The 26,599-nt window shown below is 42.1% G+C and overlaps 1 protein-coding gene across 2 annotated transcripts in view; it reads left to right on the forward strand.

The window, feature by feature from the left end:
• KCNH1 (potassium voltage-gated channel subfamily H member 1) overlaps positions 1-26,599 on the forward strand; it is a 257,772-nt gene that overhangs the window by 118,550 nt on the left and 112,623 nt on the right. For both annotated transcript variants that reach the window (XM_039914813.1, XM_039914812.1), the window contains one exon: positions 21,592-21,791. In XM_039914813.1, coding sequence (XP_039770747.1) covers positions 21,592-21,791 — 200 coding nt within the window. The remainder of the gene's footprint in view (positions 1-21,591; positions 21,792-26,599) is intronic.

Consider the following 26,599-nt stretch of genomic DNA (forward strand, 5'->3'; position numbering starts at 1 on the left):
AGTCATGAACTTTTAAAATCTAACAAGGGAAACGAATACTGAAATAAATTGCAGAGAGGAGGAAGAGGGAAAGGTGGGTTTGTATATGTTAGTGTATGTATGTTAGGGTATATAAGTCTGCATGTACAGAAGTGCTGCAGGCAGATGTGAGTCCACAAGTTTGTAGTTGGTTGTGAGACATCACTGTGGTATTTCAGGACTCCAAGAGTGTCAGGAAAATACCTTTCATTGGGTTTTTTTGTCTTATAAAAATTAGGGAATAAAGCGCAGAAGCATGTAGGAAATATCATGATGGTCAATTTTAAGTCTGGATAGGTGGAACATAAAGTTCTTCAGGATATGTTAATGTTTTGAAAAGGTTAGTGAGGTAACATGTGCCCCTGTGAGATGTGCAGTGAAGGCAATTTAGCATTAGGTTTATCAGATTCTCTGACTGCAGGTTGCTAACATTTTCAATGGTACTAGCAGTTTCTGCCTTTCATACGTACCCCTAAAGTGGGATTACATTTTCCAGTACATGATTCATTTTTGTTTCCAAATGCTTCCTTGCTTCAGGCTACACATCCTGTACTTTTATGTCCAGATGAACAGATGTGGGTGGGGAGGGATTCTGGGGCAGGGTTCTTGGAAGATAGGCCCCTGAGCTGGCAGGGGAAGCTCTGACTTCCATCATTTATGCAGAATTCTTAAAGGCTGCCGAGTAAGTCTTTTAGGATTTAGTCAATCAACAATCAATTGTATTTATCGAGCACTTACAGTGTGCAGAGCAGTATACTAAACACTTTAGAGAGTTCAATATAACAGAGTTGGTAGACATGTTCCCTGCCCACAAGGAGCTAACAGTCTAGAGGGGGAGACAGATATTAAAATAAATTATGGATATGTAGATAAGTGCTGTGGGGGTGAGGGTGGGTTGAACGGAGACTACAAATCCAAAAGCAAGGGCTTGCAGAAGGGAGAGAGAGTAGGGGAAATGAGGGCTTAGTTAGGGAGGGCTTCTTGGAGATGTGATCTTAATAAGGCGCTGAATGTGGGGAGAGTGATTGATGGATATTGAAGGGGGAAGGCGTTCCAGGCCAGAGGTGGGATGTGAGCGAGAGGTGGACAGCAAGATAGACGAGATTGGAGTAGGTTGGCATTAGAGGAGTGAAGTGAGTGTGTTGGGTTGTAGTAGGAAATCAGAGAGGTAATATAGGAGGGGAGCAAGGTGTTTGAGTTATTAAAGCCAGTGATAAGTAGTTTCTGTTGATGTGGAAGTGGATGGGCAACCACTCTCTCTGGGAAATAAAGTTTTGGGGATAAATATTTTAGGAAAAAAAACGTCACACAAGCAGTCCAGTTCTAGTTAGCTCTGTGATTGATCTTAGTGAACGTATTTCCACATCACGTGATCTCTGCATTAAGCAAGTATTCAACTTATTTCATTTGTCCTGGGGGAGACAGAAGTCATTTATCCCAGGGAAGAAATGAGGAATTCAATTTAATGTGATTTTTCTGGAAAGAATATAAGAGCATTCAGAGCTTCTGAACATACCTTCTCTTTAAATTTCCCCTCCCTTCCTAAAAACCAATTTACTTGGAGAAGACTTTTCAGATTAATTTCACCTGGCTATCACTCTCCTCATGCCAGTTGCCACCTAATCCTTATATAGTTTCTCTCTGAAAATCATGTTTATATGTTCCTGCTCTGTTTTATGCCTCTGTATTTGCTTTTTTATGTCTAATTGCATTTTTCTGAATTTGTGTTGGTCTTATTTACCTCTTTAAGACTGTAAGTGGGGAATGCATCTTGGATTTTCATCCCCACAGTGCCTAACATGGAAGCAGCATGGCAGAGTGGTTAGAGCACAGACTTGGGAGTCAGAAGGTCATGGGTTCTAATCCCGGATCCTCCACTTGCCTGCTGCGTGACCGGCAAGTCACTTCACTTCTCTATTCCTCAGTTACCTCATCAGTAAAATGGGGATTGAGACTATGAGCCCATGTGGGCCAGGGCCTGGGTCCAACCCAATTTGCTTGTATCCATCCCAGCACTAAACACAGTGCCTGGAATGTAGTAAGTGCTTAACAAATAACACTATTATTATTATTATTAACGTGGAACTCAGCACACTACAGATTCATGCAGGATGCCCATTGCATTCACCTGCAGCTTTCTCTTTGTTTCCAGGGGTTGATTATGCAATTTTTAAATCAGTCGGGCTTTCCTCCTCCTTTCTTCCTCTGGCTGCCAGACCCTTTCCTATTAGAGGACTTGAGTGAAAGATAGGGGGTGAGAAACTGTTCTTGCTCAGCCTGTGTATCAACATATGTTAGGGAAATTAGGCAGGAAGTAATTGCCTGGCATGACTGGTGTTGGCCCAGTATATAATACCTTGATTTTATGTTGAACTTTTAATTTCAAAATGTTCCCACATTACATCGGTCATTTTTTTTCCTCACATTATCTCTGTTGGGTAGGGAGAGGCTGGTATTAATATTATTCATTAATATACATTTTCACTAATGTGAAACAATGTCTATGCCATGTATCCCAAAGTTTATTTGATCTCCCAAGTGCCTTTCCTAACTTGGTGTAACAAGTCATCAACACTAGTTATTCAGAAGCCTTGACTGTCAGGTTTTTCATCCTTTTCAATCCTATGCTCTTATGTACCACTTTCTTGTTGATTTTGCTTTGTCACTACAGCTAGAAGTGAATAATCAGGAAAAGCATGATTCATAGGCAGTCATGTAGGTGATATTATCATTTCAAGCAACTCCTAGTTTTAAATGGAGAACTGCCTCCATTGAATTCTTTGGTTTACCTGACTGGTTAAAATGTAATCATGCCTAATTGAGCCACTGCCACATGATAAAGTATTTAATGGACTTTATCCTTTTCCAAATGTGTTTGAAGAAATGCCTGATCTTTCAGCCTAGGAGTGGAACTTTAGAACAAAAAGATTTTTAAAGATCAGCAAGTGGTTTTTAGAGATCAAAGGAACACTGAGGGACTGGAGACTGTGCCCATCCTGACAGAGTGGATAGGAGAGTGCACGTGAATCTGTGACGTTTGGACATATGATATTCGCTCCACCCTTGAGTGCAAGTGGCCGAGCTGGGAACCCAGTACAGTGCTTGGAACATAGTAAATGCTAGACAAATACCGATCATTCATTGTTCTAGTCATTTACTTTTATTGAACTTGAAGTAAAAGTTTTGCATTTTAAAATTCACATTAAGAAAATTGTGGGCAGATATTGCTGGAACCAAAAAGAATAGTGAAATATTTCATTTGGAGATCTCTAAACTGCGGGGTGATGTATGAGAATGGGCAAGATAGCAATCAATTCCACAACTTGCTGTAAGATCACAGCAGAGGAGGAATCTGAGTTGATGTTTCTCCCCCAACAGTACCTTTTCAAGGAGCTGTCTCGTCAGACTTCCAAGGACTTCTCCAAATTTTAACAAGCTCTAATGTTGCTTTCTAAAAAGATATGTACCCCAAACATGAATCTTCTCCAACTGAATATACTCCCCTGTACAGGAATAGAAGGGAGAGTTTCTAGTTTCATATTTTATTTCAGGTCTTTTTAGCCACTCACCTAACAGACCCAAAATTTGTCGTGGGTGAATGGATAAGAAGGTTATTTCCATTTATGTGACTTGTCCTCCTGAGAGAAGGGCAGGTTCTGAAAAAAACTCTGAGAGCTGGGAAGTTTTTCTACCTCTTGTTATCAATTTTTCTTTTCCTTTTAGGTTTTTAATCAGTCACAGAAGAAAATTCCGGGCTTGTGTCACTGATTTGAGCAAGATTTCATTATGTTCACTTTAAAGGGGAGATGCAGATGTTTGCAGTATAATGCAGTTCAGTTTTCAGAAAGTGCAGTAATGGGCTAATGGCAAATGCTGTGCTAGATTTTTCACCTATAAGAAAATTTTCTTTAGTTGGCTCTAACAAGACTCCTTCAAGGGACTGCCATTCAGAGAGAATGACATGAACAAGTGGGCTTCAGGGATGGACCACTGGAACAGTAAATGAGAAAGCCTTAGGTATTCTTTCAGATTGACTTCTCCAAATATTTAAGGATGCCAATCATACTGGAAACTGTATTTAGTAACTAAGTCATTATGAGAAGAACTGGCTGCTGCCCTCCTCAGAAAGAGGAGACTTTGAAATGGCTTAAATGGTGCACTGCCTGGGAAATACCCTGGCCACCCTTCTGGAGATCGAGTTTGGGGCAGGAAAAGTACTCCCAGTGCAATACCCCAGCTTCCTGAGTCTGGACCACCCTGGCCAGAAATACAACAAGATTTTAATTGTTTTGGTTAGAAAAGGAGCTCCTTTCATTTAGGATTTTCTTACGGACTTCTTCACCTATATAACTGGGTAATCTTGTATACTATGTGACTTTGGAACTATTTTTCCATTTAAAAAATGGATCTAAGAGTGAATCATTACCTCATTTGGAGCTCAGTGAACTGGTATTTGTAAAGTTCTGCATCTCCACTAAAATCCAGTCTTGACAAAACGGCAAAGACTGGGTTCCTGAGCTATTAACAGTTGATGGGGGTGGAGGCCGGGGGCAGAAAACAGAAGCAGAGCATGAATTAAAGGTATAGCTCTAGTTGAGCTTTAGACGCTTCATTTTACTTAGTGATTTCTAAAGCCAACCCTGAGCTGAAACAGTTACGGAGGCCTCATATAAGAAAATGTCATGATTTTGACTATGTTGATGCCATCGGAAATAATTATTATTATGACAGTTACTAAGTGCTGACTATGGGCCAGCAACTAAGAGCTATATGCTGGTAGCAGGAGTAGAAACAAGAACCCACAGTCTTCTCAGAATAAAAGTAACAGCCATCATCTTCCACTGTCTCAGGACGCGCCCAATTGAAAGGTCTCCCCCGGTCTATTTCCCTCGCTAGCGTAGAGACCGTAGGATTGTGATCAAAGCCCAAGAAATTGAATTTTTCATCTGTGCTTCCATGGGAAGCCTCGAGTATCCCAGACCCTCCATTTAACTACTTCAGGTAGAATTGGGAAGAGGGTGGATGGCAAAGTAACTAGACTGCTATGGAGAGGGCTTGCTGGGAACAGGTTGAAGTGTCAGACATGTAACCCTGCCCCTCACTTTTCATGGAGCTCACTGTTGGACTTTTCCTGATACTGAGGAACATAGAGTTACTGACTCTTTGCAGGGAAAATCCAAAATATGCACCTGAGCCCATGGGAATCTGCTACATTCTTGAAGAGTCCAGTTTTCTCTGATTGTATTGATTGGATTGCCAGTTCTCCAACTGCACCTGGTGCACTGTTGAAGGGAAGCAAAAGCAGTGTCACCTGACCCTGTGAAACAAGAGGGATGCTGAGGACATTTAGTTAAGAGTGAAATTCAACCTAGAGCTACTGGAATAAAGCATTTTTTGTTTGTGCTTTTGTTAGTGCTTATTATTTGCCAATTTCCATTCTGAGTGCTGGGGTTATAATGATGCAATCAGATCAAACAGAGTCCTTGTCCTACATGGGGCTCAGATTCTAAAGGGAGGAGAGATGGTACTTATTAAGCCCCTACTGTGTGTAGAGTGCTGTACGTAAAAAACACTTGGGAGAGTACAATAAAATTAATGGACGTGATCCCTGCTCAAAGTCTGAGTGGGAGAGAGGAGAGGTATTGAACCCCCATTTTGCAGATGAAGGAACTGAGGCACCTAGAAGTTGAGTGACTTACCCAAGGTCATACAACAAATAGGTGGTGGAGTGGAGATTAGAACCCAGGTCCTCTGACTCCCTCTGACTCTTTCCACAAGCCCATGCTGCTTCCCAGCGAGTAAGCTCCGTGTATAAACTTCTATCTCTTCTCTCTCTGTCCTTACTTAACTCTACTGCCCAGATTATTTTTCTAAAAAACTGTTCAGCCACATCTCTCCACTTCTCAAGAACCTCCAGTGGTTGCCATCTACCGCCAAAGAAACCCCTTATCCCTCAGTCGTCTCTCTCTCTCCCTCTACTTTACCACACATGTCCTACTACAACAACCCGATCTGCATACTTTGTTCCTCTAAAGTCACCTTACTCTCTGTACCTCCATCTCATTTATCTTACTGCCATCCACTTGGCCACAACCTCCCTCTGGCCTGGAACTCACTCCCCTTTTGTATCTGACAACCCTCAGCTCTCCCCCGCTACAAAATGCTCCTAAAATCCCATCTCCTCCAAGAGGCCTTCCCTTACTAAGCCCTCAATTCCCCACCCACCCTCCCCTCTGCAGCACACTTGGATCTGTGCCCCTTAAGCACTTGCCCTTCATCCCACCCTCAGCCCCACAAGCACTTAGGTTAATAGCTTTCCACTCTGCCATTTCTCCTCTCTGCTATTTGTTTTTATAAGTCTTCCTTTCTAGACTGTATGTTCCTTCTGGACAGTGAACGTATCTACCAACTTTATTGTATGGTGCTCTGCACACAGTACGGGCTCAATAAATATCATAGATCGATACGATTTATGAGCAAGATATATTTTGAAGCCCTTTGGCTTGTGCACAGGTTGGTGTCATCTAAGTTATTCTCAGCCTAGAGTGTAGTGAGATTTCAGTCAAGATAGAAGGTAGGTGAAAATGACTTAAAGGTGTTTTGTGATTTGGCCAGGAAATTAATAAAGAATATTTATAGTCATTCTAAATCTGAAAAAGGGATAATTCAGTGCAACCAAATTCACCCTAGATTTTGTATGAGGAAGCGTCAGATTTGCATCTACAAATCTGCACCTGCTCACGATTTACCCCTGAAGGAGGAAATGGAAAATTGGTCATTGAAATAGCTGTTTTATTTGACAAAGGCATCTTTTTGCAGAAGATAAATTTCCATGTGGCTGGTTTGAAAATGCCACATTTTCTGTCCAAGTCATTTTAAGTTGCCTGTATTCAGAGTAACTGAAGGGCTATTGAAAGTAATTTCATGGTGAGAAGAAAAATACTTTTTCGATGTTTTCAACTGGAATCCTGAAAGAAAAAAATGAAGAAGAAGGATTTTTCCCCAGGAGGGAATGCTTATCATGATTTCCATGAAAAATAAAAAAGAAACAAAACACCTTCATGTTTTAGAATTGCTTTTCTCAAATATGAGGTGCAGAGAAACCATTTTAAAAATTCTATTTTCACCTCTTGACTTGTTCTCAATGAAGGTCAAACCAGCAAATCAAAACCTCGCGGTGAATTAACTTTAAATAGGATTCTGTGGAACTCAAGTGTTTATATGTAGAAAATGTCTGCTACATTCTCCCAAAGATAGCGGGTACTGGGCAGGGAGTGTCCTTTCTTACCCAGTTAGAGCTGTTGCACTTGGAGTGACACTTCTAAGAAGACACTGTCTCCAAAGGGGGCATAATCAGGGGCTGGGGGAAGCTGTAGCCATGCAGAAGACTTGTGATTTCTCCCACCGGCAGGTCTGAACTTTAACCAACTCTGTTATATTGTATTCTCCCAAGCACTTAGTGCAGTGCTCAATAGATAGAGTTGATTGAAATGTGAGCCTGAGCTACTTAGAACTTTCCTTGTGGCTTAGAGGAGCTCAGAGGAGCTCATTAAAGTGAGTGGATAATAGACTCCTCAGAGGGCAGGGATCGTGTTGAATGTATGCCCCCAATGACACGTAGTAAGTGTGGCCGCTCAGTAAATATTGTATATCTGTGACTTTGAGTTCCAGGTCTGAAAGCTATATTCAGGGTAAAACAACAAGTGGACTGTTTGGATCATGGCATAGGGGAAACAGCACAAGATAGGGAGCAGGAAATCTGGATTCTAAACCCACTCCGTGACTCTGGGCAAGTCTCTTAGTTTTTATACACTTCATTTTCCTCATCTGTAGAATGGACTTAAAATACCTGTTCTTCCTCTTAGATTGTAAACCTGGAGTCGGACAGGAACTATGTCCAGTCTGATATTTTTGTATCTACTCCAGTGCTTACCTCTTAATAAATGCTTAACAAATACTACAATTATTATTATTCTTCAGAAATATTGCCTTCATTCCTGATTTCTAGCTTTAAGCCTCATTTATAGGGAAATAGACTCATTCCTCCTGAGATTCCTCTAAATTCACTCTCACTTTTTCTCCCTCTCTCTCTCTGTCTCTCTCTCTACTTGTCTCTCTCTCTCTGTGGACAAGCAGTAGTGTGGTTCTTCCTCGGAGAAGGCTTTCCGGGTCCCACATATGGTTCCTGGGTCTAGACAACCCTGGCCATTTGGCCTGTGTAGCAGTTTTCCCTCTTCTCTTCCTGCTGGACCATCAGTTTGCCTCCTCTGGTTCTTGGGTGGCTACTGTTATCCAAAGGAGCGCAGCAGCCTGTTGTTGTTGTTTTCGACTAGACATGCCTGGTTTGACTGTATTCAATCAATCAATAGTATTTATTGGGCACTTGGGAGAGTACACTAAAGTAGACACACTCCTAGACCTTCAAGAAGCTTTAAAGTGTAGCAGAGGAGTTTACAGTCTACTTGCTGTAGTTTTTTCATCTTCTACTTCACTCTTGGGCTTTGGATTGATTGTTCTGATAGTAGAAGTTCACAGTCTTATGCAATTTGCATTTGGAATGAGGAACCCCGTGGTGTAAGTGGTGGGTTTGGGGTGAGAGTGCAGGAAATGCCATAAGTGTGTTTAGTGAGTGGACACTATGTGAGTAGTTTCTATTCCTTAATTACACTGCAAAAATGAAAATAAATACCCAGGTCATATTGATTGCTGTTGATTTCAACCTGGACCTTTAAAATTGAGTTCTGACTGATCTTAGAAGCCACATAAAGATATAATGATTCCTCAGTGAGGGAACAATGCTGGAGCAATTCAGTTTATCTCTGAAGTGGAAGATTCCATTTTAAAGTGGATTTTTTAATGTACCTCTGCCCTGCTTTTCTTTGTCGTGCTTTTCATAACCCTAAGAATCAGTGTTGGAGGGCTTCTCTCTTTTGCTCTTAATTATTGTCCCAGGCAAAATTTGGTTTGTGACACAGGGGCCAAACTCTTGCTCTAGTACATCACTGGCCCTTCTTGGATGGTTCAGTTCCGTGCTCCAGTGTGGAGAATGAGATTTTATACTGTAAACTCCTTATGGACAAGGAGCATGCCTACCAACTCTGTTGTACTCTCCCAAGTGCTGAGTACGGTGCTCTACACACAGTGAGTGCTCAATAAATAACCTCTGGTTGATTGATTCAAGCCACTGTTGCCCTGGACTGGCAACTTATTCATTGACATTATTATGTCCTAAAATAATATATCCCTCCCAAAAGTGTGCAGGGCCACTCCAAAAGTGTTCTATTTACTGCCTGGTAAATGTTTTTATCACTGAGCAAGGTTTGTCATAATAAGTATTAAGTAATCATGATTCAGTAAATATAAGCTGCTAGGCAGAAGGCAAAATCTAAACCTCTTTGTGTTGAGGGAACTCTGCAAAGCCCCTTGCCCAGTGCCAAGTATCAAGCAAATATAATTTGATGGTGATAAAACTTCAGACTGTCAGTTTCAGTGACCACCTTGTATTAGCTGGTCTCTTTCATCTGGACTTTCTGAAATGTCTTGAATTGTTTTTATGTATGACTATATTGATGGTATCAAAACCAGCTTTCATTTAAAATGGAGCACGTGCCGATGGAATTTTAAACAGTATTATGTGATTTGGGACTTAGCTCAAAAACTTTGTCAATATGCAGTGAAATGAGCCTTAGAATAGGGGTTTCCATCCAGGGCTGCAAATAACCCTTGAGGCACTTAAAGTTCCCCTTAGGGGAATGGCCATGATGACATAGGAACATAAGAAAGGTCATTATCAGGTAGACCAGTGGTCCTTCTGACCCCGGATCCTATCAACAACAGTGGTAACAGAATGCTCTGGGGAACTGTGAGATTATTGCCCTCTTTGACATCTATCCTAATCTTTAGGGATGAACCACCTAATATTCTTAGCATTTCCCTCTACATCCTTAACTTACTTTCTAGTTAACTCATTTTGGACTACTTGTCTGTGAAATTATCCCTCTTGGACCCACTGATAATTTCAGCTTGCACACCTTTCTTTAGTAACAAATTCCATGTACTTTTATTTGCTCTGAGCCTACTACATTACAGCTTCAACTGCTCTTCCCTTATCATGGAGTTGTAAGACTTGTGAAACAGCAATTTATTGTTAGCCCATATTCACCCTTAATAGTTTAGAAGCCTTCGATTAGTGCCCCCTCTTAACCTGAAGAGTCCTAATCTTTAACAGTCGGTGGTATGTGAGTGCTCAGTGTGCTCAGAACACTGTTCAGAGCACTTGGGAGAATGCACTGCAACACAGTTGATAGACATGATCCTTGCCCACCCCAAGCTTATTATGTATGTGGTCCTAACTTATCTATATATCTAGTTATATAGAAGAAGAGGTGTATATATGTATGTGTGTATACCCACACATAGTCATTGATGTTTATTTAGATCTGTGCATTTCTTTGTCTTTGATTTTTGAAGATGATGCAACTGATGGCAAAAATCATATTTGTATGTGTAAGTCTGCTGAAAAAAAAATTCCAAGGCTGACATGCCTTGTTCTACTGTTTGTACTAAAGGATAGTTCACTAGACCCTGGCCCCTGGTGAGCCAGGATTGAATTTGGAGAGTCAGGCAATTTTTATGGCATCTTTTTCCTCCTGTAGATTTTACCCGGCAGGGATCAGTTGCATTGTTCTCTGCCCACAACAAGTTTATACTCAGCTTTCTGAGGTCTTCCTGCATGGCATTTTACCACCAACAGGAGTTCAGCATTAACTGCTAACATAAAACTATCCATGCACATTCTCTCTTCCAGATCTTTTCTGCACGTGTTAAACAAGTCCAGCCATAGCATGGACCCCTTAGGTACCGTTTGTCTTTATTCTGAAAAGTTGTTACTCATCCATATCCTTTGTTTCCTATCTTTTATCCAAATTTTTATATGTGACAGAACACTCCAGTATTACTTCATTTTTTTTTAAGCCTTTGTTGTGGGATGTTGTCAAAAACCTTTTGAAAAATCTAAATGTATAATGTCTACTGGTTTTCCTCTATACAAATTCCTTTATCCCTCTTAGTTAGGTGTGATATCCCCTTATGGAATCATGTTGCCTTTCTCCCAACCTGTTGTGTTTTTCTAAATGGTCACTGATCTGGAATCTAATTCCAGAATCTTTGAATTTCCTTGCAGGTAAGTGAGACTTTTGGTCTAGATTTCCCAGGATCACCTTTAAAACCCTGCTTCTGGTTGAGTGGCACATTGGCACCCACCCAACCTTCTGATCCAATGGCTGTTTATAAGGATAGATTACATGTTCTTACTGAGAGTTCCACAGTTTCTCCTCTGAGGTCCTTCAGAACTCTGTGATGGTTTAGATCTATTTTGTAAAATTGGCCCAGAAGTCTGTATGTTCATCACAGTTTGAACAACTTCCTCTGATCTGGCTACTACCAAAAAAAAACCAAAAATGGGAGATAGGGGAATTCCTTTGCCAAGTGCACATTTTGACCCCAAATCAACATGTCCTAGTGGAAAGAGCACAAGCTTGGGAGTTAGGAGTCTGGGTTCCAATCCCAGCAATGCCACTGGCTTTCTGTGTGACCCTGGGCAAGTTACTTAACTTTTCTGTGCCTCAATTTCCTCATCTGTAAAATAGGAACTATATACCTGTTCTCCCTCCCTCTAGGCTGTAAGCCCGGTGTCGGACAGGGACTGTGTCTGACCTAATTGTCTTACATCTACCCCAGCACTCAGTACAGTGCTTAGCATGTACTAAGCACTTAGCAACTAGCCCAGCTACCATTATTATGACTATAGAACTGGAGGCAGCAACAGGAGCAGTTTCTCTTACCTGTGCCCCATTCCTTTGGCTTTGGTTCTGTTGAGTTTTCCTCAGGAGTGAGTGAGAGCTGGAAGAAGAAGGATACCTCTGGATGAAGCCTCAGGCCAAAAAAGGGTTGAAAATCCCAGGGTTGGAGTATTGAATTTTAGCATTATGAATATTCTGTGGGCGATAAGACAGCCCTAAATTCCCTTCTTAACCACTGGTGTCTGAGCCAGCCTTGCCCCAAGGCCAAGCGGCCAGAAATGAGTATTTCTTTTATAGACATTCTCATTCATGGATACGGTTCACTGTCAGCAGTGACTCCAAACCAGAGAAATGACTTTGTATTAGGCTCATTTACAAAGGAGTAGCTATGGGTTTTGATGAGACAGTGAAGAGTAAAGAAAAGATATTTCTCCACATTGTTTACAGTTCCCTCAAGTCACTCCACATTCCTTCTGCTAACTTGGAAAATTGTTTCTACATTTATTACTAACATCCAGGTGGTGTGAACATTTTAGCACAGGAACTCCTTGTTTCTCAAGGGTTTATGCTTCAGCCATAAACTTTTTTTTCTTGCTTATGCAATGGAATAAGTCAGATGAGGAAAGCTGAGCCTGAGATGACTGTACATTATTTATGTTCAAAACGTAGCCTGGTTTGAAGGCCTGATTCTCTTCAGGCCAAAAGTAAAAAAACCCAAAAAACAAAAAGGAAATGGGGCTTTAGCTTTTTTGAGTACAGATCTCTTCAGTTTACTTCTCCTCATAGCAAGGATAGAGGGAAAAATGAACAGCTCAGTCCAGACCTTCCCCCCTAACAACTCCTCACTGTCCTATAGGAGTCTTATTCTTGGCCCTTCTGGCAGCATAATTTAGTGGGCATAGATGTTCACCCAGACTACCTTTCCTATTCTGCTAGAATGGTTTTTCAGAGAAGTCACCCTCTTGTTTTATTTTTCTGTCTTTTCCAAGCAGCTCCTTATCTACTCAACCATGATGTATAACAAACCCTGTTGTTTCTTGCCATTCAGGGAAAAGAGTCACTCTCCTGATGCTGACTTTATTTTGAGTTGACTTAGCCAAATTCATTTCAGTTTCAATCTACATGTGTCTCATCATTAGCGGTTATATCTTTGATCTTGTGATGATTCTGTTCCTCTCAAGTCAGTTTCCCACTCCCTGTAAACCTACAAATGCTCTGCCATAGGAGAAAAATTCTGGTTAATAAATCACTCTATCAATAGTATTCATGGAATGTTTGCTCTGGGCAGAACAGCTATGCAAAGCACTCAGGAGAGTACAATAGAGTGAAGTATGGTAGCAAAATAAAGGGTGCACTGGGGAGAGGTCTTTCCCCTGGAGGCAGGAAGGTCTGGGAGGAGGCTGTTGTAATAATTAAGTAATGATGTGACAAATATTTGGATCAGCGTGGTGACAGCTTGAATAGAAAGGTCAAGGTTGGGTCATGCCAGAAGATCCCTGTTGGCCGAGATACGTAGGATGTCTCAGTTATATGAGACACCGAGGATGCACTAAGAATCACAATTTCTCTGCTGTTAGGAAGAATAGTTTCTAAATAGTCCATTCTGTCCATTCCAAAGTCAACCCCAGGACTATGTGGCTTGTGGTTATGGTGCCTCCCCACAATCACGAGTGGGATTTTGTATGTCCTGAGTGTTTCTGGGATGGTATTTTTTAAGTGCTTACTATGTCCCAAGCACTCTTCTGAGCACTAGGCACTGTTCTACGTTGAGCAGGCTTAAAATGCTCAGAGTCCAATTTCCCAGGAAACCTATGAGCCCCAGAAACACTTGTTACAATGTAGAACATTCACGAAATCTAGGACATTTCTCACTTGTAGACCGAATGGGACACCGCACTTAACTTCTCTGTGCCTCAGTTCCCTCATCTGTAAAATGGGGATTAAGACTGTGAGCCCCACATGGGACAACCTGATTCCCCTATGTCTACCCCAGTGCTTAGAACAGTGCTCGGCACATAGTAAGCGCTTAACAAATACCAACTATTTTCCACTTCTACTGACTCTGGAAGGTCTAACCTGACTCTGAATCGTTGCTTTTTGTACTCCCCCTCTCCGCAACAGCTGGACACCCACCAGCTTTGATAAAGGACCATGAGGGTGCTTAGCCGAACATTGACAAAAATCCCCTCTCTTCATATCTTCCTGAGAGAAAAATAACAGGCCTTGAACAGATGCCTGGTTGAAGTTACCATTAGCCAGAAAGATGTTGGGGCTGCCTGGTCCCAGACTAAATTGGAGTGTCAAAGGGGAGAGATTAGATAATGTGGCAAATTCTTGTGTTGAACAGCTTAAGAGAAGAAAGAAAAATTCCAATTTCTTGTAATTGTGAAGCCCAGGAAGAAGGAAATCTGAAATAAGTTGTGAGAGCATGAAGGAATGGAAAACTGAGGTTGCCCTAGGTTTGTGTTTAGGCTTTTGAGTAAGCAACTATAAATCTGGGACACGTGGTGAATCAGGCTGTTAAATAATGTTTACTAATTAAAGCCTCCATGTTTGGCACTGTGCTTGGCTGGAGACCTGCTCATTCATATCCACAGGATCACAAAAAAAATGAACTCCAGTGTCTCTTATACTGGGCTGCATAAAGAGAAAACCCTGATTTGGGCTGTGACAGATCAGGGAAGGATCGGGCTCAGGTGCGGAAGGCATGTGGGGCATAAACTGCCACCTGGCCCTTCCCTTCTCTCCCCTCCCATGTCCCCTTCCTCAAGTAGCCTATAGACATGTACTTCAGGAGAGGCAAGACCGATAAAGATTTAACACTAATGTAGAAGAATCTTTAAGTGGGTTTTGATTAATATTGGAAGAAAGGGAAATTTTTTGATATGTTATGGTCATTTCAGCATTTCTATTTGGTAGTTCAACTATTTGCACTAGTTCATCTTTCCTTCAGAGTAAGAGTCAAGAGGAAAATGACAAAATATTGAACACGAACTTTTAGAGAGTTTTTTAGAGTTTATAAGAAGGTCCTTATGTGGTAGAAATATAACTCCAGTTGGAAAACCAACTGAATTAGGGATAAGATATTTGTTTCAGAGATTTAATTTTGTGTTTTATTTTAAATTGCTTTGTTAATTGGGCCTTCTGATGACTCAGACTGGAGAAATATGAACTTAGGTCTCGCATTGAGAAGAGACTTCTTTGGTTTTCAAACCTGAAACCTGACCCTAGTTAGGGGGTTTGAGAACTCAGTAGGTGGACTCTTTTCAGAATTAACAACCTAACAAGTACAGTGAAAGTAAAAGAAACAAATTGTTTGGCAACCTTTTCAACCTGTGCCTGACCTTCATGATTCATCTGCAGGAGTAATTGCTTGTGAAAATTACAGTGCTATTATCTGTGGTGCTATTAAAACACTAGCTGAAATGAGATGGCATGGACTGACTGCATTGTTAGTGGTTACTGGGCAGTGGAAGACATTGTGTTTCAGCCCCCAGACAAGAAGGAGCTGAAAATAACTTTCTGCCTGCTCTGTAAGAATTTTGTGTTCTAATTGACATTTGCTGACATGGCCAAGTTTTCACGTGGCTCAATTATCTTCTGCCTTGGGATGGATTGTTGGCTACACATCAGTCTTTGTCACCACACCCAACATGGTTAGGATGGCACCCACTGCCATCATCAGGATGCGGAATAACTGCTATTCATCTTGTGCTATTCTGGGCCTGCTAATAAAAGAGCTCAGGATGCTCGTGAAGCAAAGTAGGAAGGATGTGTTGGAACCGTGTCTGTCTCTTTTTTTTTTTCCCTTTCTCTGCATGTGACGTTCTCAGCCTGAATCTAGTTTACATTTGAAATGTCTATTGATTACCCTGCTACTTTTCAGTGGCTTTGGAGCCCAGGAGGGTTGAGGTAGCCAGGTTGGATTGACATTTCTTAATCAATAAGCCACATGGATTTGAGGACTGCAGTAGGGATGAGGGCATTTCAATTTCAGGTTATTGTGCAGGTCATATGAAGCTCTTTTCAAGATAAATGGTTGAAATAAAGGGTGGGATCTCTCTTACCTGAGAGACTATCGTGGTAGAAAAGGGGAAAAGGAAGGGAATCCAGTTCTGGCTTGTAATGTAGTTCATGGGAAGCTGCATAGCCAGTAGAAAGAAAACAGAAGTCAGAGTGAGGAGGCCTGAGTTCTAATCTCGGCTCCACCCCTGCCTGCTGTGTGTCCTTGGGCAAGCCATTTAACTTCTCTGTGCTTCAGTTTACCCATCTGCAAAATGGGTATTAAACACCTGTTCTCTCTTCTCCTCAGGCTGTGAGCTCCATCTGGGCCAGGGACTGTGTTGGATTGAATTGTACCTAACGTAATCGTAATAATTTTGGTATTTGTTAAACTCTACTATGTGCTAAGCACTGTCCTAAGCTCTGAGGTACATTCATGATAATCAGGTCGCATCTGGGGCTCACAATTTAAGTAGGAGGGAGAACAGGTATTGAATCCCTATTTTGCAGATGAGGGAACCTAGGCACAGAGAAGTTAAGTGACTTGCCCAAAGTCATACAGCAGGTAAATTAATTTGTGGAGTTAGGATTAGAACTCAGGTCCTCTGACTCCTAAACCCAAACTCTTTCCATTAAGCCATGCTAATTCACATGAACTAATTAATGATCGTATGTTGTAATGTTACAACCCAGAACTGGCCTTCCTCAGACTTGTAGACAGTGTGTTTTACAAATGCTATTATTTTTCTAACAACAGAATCTATTCAGTGTCTTCTGTTTGCAGAGGAAGTAGTAGATTCTGGGATATATACAATAGGAATAAAAGTTATTCCCCTGCCTTCAGTTTAATAGGGTAGACAAGCAGACAGAAATGATGTTGATGGTGATGCTGGAGTTTTGCATCAAGAGCCATGAACAAGTGTCAGTCATGAGACTTCAGAATTTCATGAGTACTTTCCCAAGCATTCAGTACAGTGCTCTGCACACAGTAAATGCTCAGTATCATGGATTAATTAAGAGAGCTGTGAAAGGGATGAGTAATAGATCAGATATTGGAGAGTTGCTAGTGAAGAACAAGTACAGGGCAAGTTTGGAAAGAATTTAGAGTGGGAGATGGAGTGTAGCAGGAGAAGAAAATGGAAAGGTGGGGAGAACCTTTTTATATTCCATCAGAACCAACCCAAAGTGAATATTCTTGAGGAGGAAAGATCAGGAAAAACACTTCTGATCAATATTGCAACTGGGTTGCTCAAATGAATGGTCATAACCACTCAATTATGCATAGCATAATTTTTTGCCCAAACCCTGGAACATAGTGTTTTCATTATAAGTGGGATTTTTTTTCCCACCAAAAGGACAAATTAATCTTGTGTTTTGGCAAAAATGCATTCCTCATCCCAGTGTCGAAACAGCTTTAATGTTGTTAAAGCTGTCCATGTATCTCTACTAGAATCTTGCTTGTCATTTTCAAACAGACATAATAAAAGCTATAAACCACAGCCGGGCTAACTCAGTGATATTTATTGGGCACTTACTGTGTGCAAAGCACTGTACTAAGAGCTTGATATGGCTTGGCATCTCTGTATGTGCAGAGATACTTTTCTCATTTGCAATCTCAGAATTTGGAGAGAAGAGGAGGGAAAAGAAAGAGTTTTTTGTGATACCTATTTTTACTACAATTAAATAGCCTTTATTTAAAATGATGAAAAATGATTGATTTACTACCATTTTCCTTAATTTCTAAAGACCAAATAGGTTTTAGAAGATTCTTTGAAGCTGTTAAAGTGCGTGTGTGTGTGTGTGTGTATATGTGTGAAAGAGAAAGAGAGAGAGAGAAAGGAACAAGCAATGTTTGGTTAAGGTCTCTGCCTGGAGACATCTGACATTTTCTGTAATAAACCAATAAATTCTTAGTTTCACTGAGCAATTAACAGATCATATTTCCCACATGGAAAGATGTCTAAGATAACATTTAAATGAAATTCCTGCATTTTATTGAATCTTGCATTTTGTTGTATTATGTTTGAGTGTCAAGAAGATGGTAATTTGATTTCAGTCTTTAGTATTAGGGAAGCAGCGTGGATTAGTGGAAAGAGCACGGGTTTGGGAGTCAGAGGTTGTGGGTTCTAATCCCAGCTCTGCCACTTATCAGGTGTGTGACTTTGGTTAAGTCACTTACCTTCTCTGTGCCTCAATTACCTTATCTGTAAAATGGGGATTAAGACTGTGAGCCCCATGTGGGACAACCTGATTACCTTTTATCAACCTCAGTGCTTTGAACAGTTCTTTGCACATAGTAAGCGTTTAACAAATACCATTATTATTATTATTATAAGAAGGCAGAAATATGACTCTTTTCTCTCTGATAAATGTCTCTGAGCCATCAACTTCTGAGGTTTAACTGTCCATTTGGTCAGAGCAGGAAAGCAAAGCAATAGCATGGAGCAGTGAAAAAAGCATGGGCCTGGCAGAGGACCTGGGTTTCAATCCCGGCCCCACAATTTACCTGCTATGTAACCTTGTGGAAGTCACTTAACTTCACTATGCCTCAGTTCCCTCATCTGTAAAATGGGGATTAAAAATGTGAGCTCCAAGTGGGACATGGACTATATCCAACCTGATTATCTTCTATCTACCCTAGCATTTAGTGCAGTACCTGGTAAGTAGTAAGCACTTAACAAATTTCATTTAAAAAAAGAGACAGAGGGAGGAGAGGTGAAGTGAATTTAATATTAATATTAAGATCGTGTCGTAGGTGGGAGCACAGGCACAGTGGCTCACTCTCCCCAGGTTTTTGATTGTAGATATTCATTGAACACTACCCTGTCTGCATGGTGCAAGCATCTTTTCTGAATATCATTTTCATATGGAAAATTTAGGTTTTGGCCCTGGTCTACGCGGTCACCCACCTATTGTTAGTGAGAATTGCTCTATGCAAACAGAGTGAACCATTACAACCAGGCTTATCTCTTAGCCTTTACTGAAAGTCCTGGCATCAGCACATCTGGCTGATTGGTTAACTGCATTTCCCTCTCCCAATCCCTTTGCTGCCATTTTAGGAGGCTTAGAGCCAGCTAAGCAGACTGGCTGCAAGATAAGGGTGACACACCATAAGTACAGAGGCAGTCTCATTGTGCTGAATTGTGACAAAACTTGAGCATCAAATCCCCTTCCTATTAATCAGCTATTGTAAAAGCATGAGAAGCAGAGTGGAAAGAGCACAGGCCTGGGAGTCAGAGGACCTGAATTTTAATCCTAGCTTTGCCAGTTGTTTGCTGTGTGACCCTGGGCAAGTCACTTTACTTCTCTGGGCCCCAGTTTCCTCATCCATAAAATAGGGATTAAATACCTGTTTCCCTTCCTACCTAGACTGAGCCCCATGTGAGATGGGGACTGTGTCCAACGTGATTAACTTCTGTGTTCCCCAGCACTTAGAACAGTGCTTGACACATAGTAAGTACTTAATAAATGCCATTATTATTTTTATTGAAAACCTTTTAGGAACCTTTAGATTGTATTTAATTTTTCCCCTCCTGATAGCTGTGCCCTGTGCTGTCATAATCATGGCTAGTTTTCCACCTTCCCAATTAACACAGGCACTGCAACCACTTTCCTGTGTGTTCCTATGGAGAAAAGCCCAGCAGAGAAGGAATTTGCTGTTGCCACCCAGAGCCTGGAAAATCAAAGCATTTATTTTTTTGAGGTCCTGTTTAGGCTTCTGGATCCTAGTATACTGATTGGATCAGCTATTACAAGAGAAGAATTGTAATTGGATGAGCCCAAATACTTACAAGCAAGTTTTAATATGTTAATGTCCCGCCTCCATCCACCAGTACAGGGTACCTGGTTTTTAATGGGCATTTAATCCTAATCAGATATTTAGCTAATGGGGATTTAAGGAACATAAGGTCTTCGTTTTTATTTTAAAGGAAGCTCATGTGAGTAGGAATCCTTTTCTTTTTGCCAAAAGCCAAGGCAATATTAAGACATTAAAATAAGAGGCAGCAATGAGTAATACAGATTGCACTTCGATTGAGTTTTCTATGCCTGTGGAAGTTGGATGACTATGAGAAAATTAGTTTTATTACAGAAATCCAATTGTTTGGTTCTGTGAGGTACATGTGATATTGGCTTTCATCGTATCCAGGTGGGTGAGAGTTTGTGCCACAGAAAGCTCAGTCAGCCCCTTCTGAAGATATTTCCCCAGCAACTGATAAGAGCGAGGGAGAGTCTGCTGTGCTAGCCAGTATAGATTATTGGTTATGTGTGTGGCTTCTCTGGTGCAGGTTGATACCTCAGGCTTTTTTAGACTTATCAGTGTACAACCCCTTGATGTGGCGAAGCTGGTTACCGTCAGGTGAATATAGGGCACAGCCCTCAGCATTCAGCAATCCGTAAATCACTCTGTAGGACTTTGGGTACTACTGGAAATCTGTTGAGTTGGAAGGTTTCCCCGGGGGAACGAAAGCATCCTCACCCTCACATCCAAGTCTTTTGTGTAACTTTCACAGCTTGGCTGGGTAAGGTAAATTGAATAGGACCAAGCCTACTATGCACCCTTGCTCTACCCCTTTGGTAACGGGGGCGTGGACTGGACAGGACACCCCCAGCTCCAGCACAGCCAGTCAGGCTGTCATAAAGTAGTCTTAGGATCTTAACTTTTCAGGGGCTTTTAGCTGAGCTAGTAATTTCCAAGGGCCAGATCTGCTGATGATGTCAGATGCTTTTGTAAAGTTTTCATAAACTTATAGAGGTCCTGGGGCTTTTCCCTGCACTTAACAAGCTCTATAGCTATTTCCTGCAGCATACATTTTTGCTTCGGAAGGACTTTTTGATGAACAGCTTGTGTGGCAGCATTTGACACAGAGGATGATGCACAGAGGGTAGGCTGGGGAAATAAAAGGAGATAAAATCCAAACTCATCAGTTGTGCTTCCTTATTCATAGCCTTGGAAGATGATTAGGAAAGAGCCAACATTATTGACCAAAATGAGGGTTTTTTCCATTTCTTGTGGATTTCAGTTATTTTTTTCAATAGCACTTGTTAATTAATCAGTGAAATTTATTGAGTGCTTACTGTGTGCAGAGCACTGTACTGAGTACTTGAGCTTATAGTCTAGAGGAGGAGACAGATATTAAAAATAAATTACAGTTATGTACGTAAGTGCTGTGAGGCTTAGAGAGGAGTGAATAAAGGGTGCAAATCCGAGGCAAATTCCTCAGAGTTACAAATGGGATAATGACATTTTCAATGTAACAGGTTCTTCCCCCACTTCAAAGCACTTTCCAAGAAAGAAGGTGATGCAGGTGGGGGATGAGGGGATTCCTTACATTGTATTTGATGTGTAGCCTAGGAGGCTCCAGGGTTGCTTCTTGTGCAGTTTCAAGCCTCCATTCACATCCAGCTGAGCCCCAGGAAGAGATACTGGTGGGTAATGATTTCTAGATTGTCTCCAGTGGTAATATGCTCAATTCTAAGGAATTTGCCACTAAGACCATTTTGAGACTGAAACCCCGGACTAAGGCTGAACATGTAAAAAAATATTTAATTCTTCATCTTGAAATCATCTTTTCACATTTTTTCATAGTTTCTCCCCCTACCCCCACCCCTGACTACAACTCAAAGTATGACAAATCAAATCTAATATCTGTTCTCTCTTTCCTTTTCCCTACCCTGCCCTTTAAGCCTGAGCCAAAGTAAGTTTGAGTGGTCTGCTCTTCATGGAGTTCCGGAGTCACTCATGTCTGGTTTTCTTCCTTCTCACCTGCAGCCCTGCTATATGCAACCATCTTTGGAAATGTGACCACGATCTTCCAACAGATGTATGCAAATACCAACCGCTACCATGAGATGCTCAACAGTGTTCGGGATTTCTTGAAGCTTTACCAGGTTCCAAAAGGCCTGAGTGAGCGGGTCATGGATTACATAGTCTCTACTTGGTCCATGTCAAGAGGAATAGACACGGAAAAGGTAAGAGTGGATGTGCATCCTGGGTGGAATGATTGATCTCTTAGTTTTCCTTGCTCCACAGTGGTTGAGGCTGCATTCTGAAAAAATCTACAAGAATGTAGCTTATGTTCAGTCATTCTGATCCTCAGTTAATGCATCTGTAAAATGCAGATGATGAGTGAATCCTTGTCATGCTGTAGGTACTTTACAGTGATAAAGTCTGCTTATTTATAGGTCAGCTCTCTGAAATGACCAGTAATTAGAAGTATGGCTAGTTACTCAGAAAAATAAGGTGAAAGAAGGAAATTGTGAACCCATGCCCACCCAAGGAAACCATATCAAATTCTGCTCAATTGTCTGAACTTTCAGTTATCTGAACTAAGGTGGACTCAGTGAGTGTAGATATTGGTGTACTTATGAAATTCACCTTGGTATAGGGCTTCAGGAATAAATGAATTAGGTGAAAAATGAACTGTGTAGGAGAGATGTTCTTCTACTCTTAACTTTTAGATCTACAACCTTCCTTCCTAGCCAGCGCTAGTATTTTCTCATTCCCAAGTAGTCAGGAAGTTCTTCCTTAGATTTAACCACAAGTCTCTTTCCTTAATTTAAGTCCATTTCCTCTTGTTCCATCACCGTGGATATAGGAAGCAATTAAGTCACCCCAATTCTTTTAGTCTTCAATCATTTTTTATCACTCCACTGGACTCTGTCCAGTCTCTTGACAAAAGAACAACCTGAAAAATAAGTTTTGGCAAATTCTCCCCTTTGTCTAGGTAGTAGAAATGGGCAATTTTGCCTTTTTGCCTTCTGAAGAAAAATGTAGTTCTGTCTGCTCTACTAGAAAATGACCCTGTGATGGATTCTAATTGACAAACCTAAAGAGGCTGTGGACTTGGACCAGTGTTCATTTCATTAAGAAGTTGCATGGACCACTTATCCGAGAGCTTGACCATGTCTTGAATGTTCATCTTTCCCCACTTCTTGGGAGCTCAAATACTCCAAGTCCATTGTGTCTCGAGAAGGGCACAAGTAGCGACTGTCTGGAACAGTGATAGAGGGGTTGTCTCAGTTTTGCTCTAGGGCGACACAGCGAATCTGACAGAACTGGGTCGTCTTGATCTTCTGCCCAAGATTCTGTCCATTCTAGTTAAGCCTTCTCAGGAAGGCTTGTGCAGCTTAGTTGAATTGTCCCAGGGTCTGTAAGGTGGGAAGAGCCAAGAGGGTTGTGGTCTCTGACTCTTGTGCCCAGTTGAGTTGGAGGCAAGATCCATTATCCTCTTGAGCTTTGCCCGGGGGAGTAATTCATCTTGAGCAGCTTCACCGGCAGGGCAGGACCAGGCAGAGCGTACACTATTCCCGCAGCATGTGGCCTCCGCTAAAATGGGAGAGGGAAGTTGGAGAGCCCCAGGCCCTCATTCAGCTTTTCCCCTATCCTGGCAACAGGCCAATGGAAAGTCACCTAGCCTGGAAAACCGCACATCCTGTTCTGACCTCTTTTCATCTCGGCTCTTTCCTTCCCTTCACACACAGTCGTGGCCAAAGCTGCCTTCAAGTTAGATGCTGAGCTACAACTTGAAGCCTGTCACAGAGTGCTCTCACTTTGCAGTGGTTTTTTTTTAAAAAAAAGGCAAGGCAAAGAGTTGCCAAAGATCCAAATAGACCTTCACTGACACACGAAAAGTAGAAGCTTTCTGGCTTCTTTCTGGTAGCTGAGGGTAGAACACCGCTTTCCTGTTTAGAGCAAGGACTAACATGCAAGCCTGACTGATGGCCGTGACAGTCCATAAATTCTCAAAATGCAAGCTCCATTGACTCTGCTTTCTTTCTCTCTCTCTCTCTCTCTCTCTCACACACACACACACACACTCTCTTCCCCCTCTTTCTCTCTCCCTTTCTCCCCGACCCCATCCCCCCACTTTCATGTGGCTTCTAGGATGCTGCCTCATAAATAAAACATCCCCTCATTTCCATGTCCCAACACTAGTGGCACCTCTCATTCATTCATTCAATCGATTTATTGAGCGCTTACTTTGTGCAGAGCACTGTACTAAGCGCTTGGAATGTACAGTTCGGCAACAGATAGAGACAATCCCTGCCCAACAACGGGCTCACAGTCCAGTGTAGAGGAAACAACATATTTGAAGGTGAACATATCACTCATCTCCGATCTATCTCATCTCTCTGAAACAGTTGAACACAGCTCAACGCAGCATTGAGTTATTGCAGGTGTTACCTGAGAGAGAGAAAGACTTACTTTAAACCTGTAGTTCCTTAGACTTTTAAAAAATGAAACCTGATGAGCTACATCTGAACGCAAGCATGGCTTTTGATTCTTCTCACCTAAACTGGTTATTTCATATTATCCATTGCATACGGAGTCTCAGTCAGAGTGGTCAAGTCTAGTGCCTTTTTGAGTGGCAAGGGAGAGAGGAGCAAAGGTGGGGCCTGGGTGGGATCACCACTGAGCATTCAATCCCGAAGATGCAGTTCCAAATTACTTGAGCTTCAGGGAATAGGGTCTCCACTGTACAAATTGGGACTGTATGTGACAAGATCCCTCTAGACCATAATTTCACTGTGTGCAGGGAGTATGTAATAATGTTGGTATTTGTTAAGTGCTTACTATGTGCCGAGCACTGTTCTAAGCGCTGGGGGAGATACAGAGTCATCAGGTCATCCCACATGAGGCTCACCATCTTAATCCCCATTTTACAGATGAGGTAACTGAGGCACAGAGAAGTTAAATGACTTGCCCACAGTCATACAGCTGACAAGTGGCAGAATGGGATTCGAACTCATGACCTCTGACTCCTAAGCCCAGGCTCTTTCCACTAAACCACGCTACTTCTCTGGATATGTCTGTCCGCTCTGTTGTACTGTACTCTTCCAAGCGCTTAGTACAGTGCTCTGCACATAATAAGCATTCAGTAAGTACCACTGCTGTTGGTGATAGCTCCCGGTGTGAATGTGTTCACCTAACAATTATTTGTTTTAGGAATGCCTGAGACTTAAGGCGCTCCTCCACACCCTCCCTCTCCCGCCCCTGCTGCTACCTGTGCCAGGGAGGGAGGGGGGCCTGGCTCAGAAACTGCCCACAACCCACACACAACTTCTTCTGCCACTGGGCCTGGCTCTTTTGCCCTTGCCATTCAAGCTTTGCAGAGAGGTAGTCTCTCTGAATTTGTATCTGTGAAATATTCCAGTTTAGATGACTGCAGCTACTTTTCCAGGGGTGGGCTACATGGGAATGCCAGCTGAGCATTTGATGAGGACCACAAGGAGAATGTTTCCCTGGCGATTTCTAAGAAAGGAGAAGACTCCTTTCTTGGGCCGGCTGGAAGATGGGAGCAAGATTCCAAAAGGGCATGTCTCAGCAACTTCCTTAATTGTTTTAAGAATTTGGGGTGCTGCCATCTTTCAGGGGGCAGGCTTGGGTACCTGTCCACACCTGTGACTCTTCCCAGGGTGCTCAGTGAAACCAAAGTTGGCAGCCTGTCAAATGAGGCACTGCCTGTGAAGAGCAGTCATTGAGCACATCCTGTGCTTACTTCCTGCCCTATGGACTCTTTGAGGACGAGAAAGGACGGTGTCCCTAGTAGAATAGTCAATCAAGCAATCGTATTTATTAAGTGCTTCCTGTCTGCAGAGTACTATCCTAAGCTCTTGGGAGAATACAATACAATGGAGTTGGTAGGCAATTCCTGCCCACAAGGCATAGGAAGCAACATGGTTTAGTGGAAAGAATATGGGCCTGGGACTCAGAGGACCTCTGTTCTAAATCTGGCTCCACCACTTATCTGCTGTGTGACCTTGGGCAAGTCACTTTGATTCTCTGTGCCTCAGTTACTTCATCAGTAAAATGGGGATTAAGACTGTGAGCCCCACATAGGACGTGGACTATGTCCAGTCTGATTAGCTGATTCTACCCTGGCTCTTAAGACAGTGCCTGGCACATATTAAGCACTTAACAGATACCATTTAAAAAAAAAATACCAGCTGCCACATCTCCCATAATGTAGAGTTATGTTCTGGGAGCACCTCGCATTGGGAAAACTCACATTGCCGCACTCACTGAGTCAGACACCCTGCACCTGCACATAAATATGTTTTTCCAACACCGTGGTGACGTTTATTGACAGGCTCGTCGTGTCGGAAGGACACTGCTGAATTCTATTCTCATGTTCTAACTAAAGCACACGGCAAAAACTTTTTATGGCAGCAGTGAATGTCTAACAATGAGAGAGCAGGCCAGCATCATTGTCCTATTGCTGGAGGTGGTGGGTCACCACTGCCTCGTCTGAGAACCTTCAGGGAACTCAGGCAGTGTTCCCTTCCTCCTCCACAGAACTGGGCTTTCGGTATGATGAGAAAGGTGTAGGCTGGATTCCCTGGGTTTCCCATAGTCTCCTACAGAGGGTCCGGAGCACCCCAATACTGCACTGGAGCACCATGATTCCTTTGCCCTGAGGCAGAAAAGTCATAACAAATCACTGTGCTGAAACTGTCCTTTTGATTTCTTTGTGTTACCCTTGATGAATGTAAATGTTTTCCTTCTCAGAGTATGAACTGTAGTAAAGTAAACCTCTGGTCTCTTCAGGCTTTTGCAACACAAGCTTCCTTGCTAGGCTGTTAAGAGCTATCTTGAAAAATCCATAGCACTATCATCGTCTTCAAGATCCATCCAAGTCACTGAAAGGAGATGGCTCATTCTCACCCACATTTCTACTTCATGTGGGTCGAGAGAAGCCCATGCGATTGATTTTGCGGAGCTTAGCCACTCGGTCTGGATGGAGGGAGCTGAGCAAAATGCCGTCATCCTCGAAGTA

This window comes from Ornithorhynchus anatinus, chromosome 19 (genome assembly GCF_004115215.2).
Source record: "Ornithorhynchus anatinus isolate Pmale09 chromosome 19, mOrnAna1.pri.v4, whole genome shotgun sequence".
NCBI lineage: Eukaryota > Metazoa > Chordata > Mammalia > Monotremata > Ornithorhynchidae > Ornithorhynchus > Ornithorhynchus anatinus.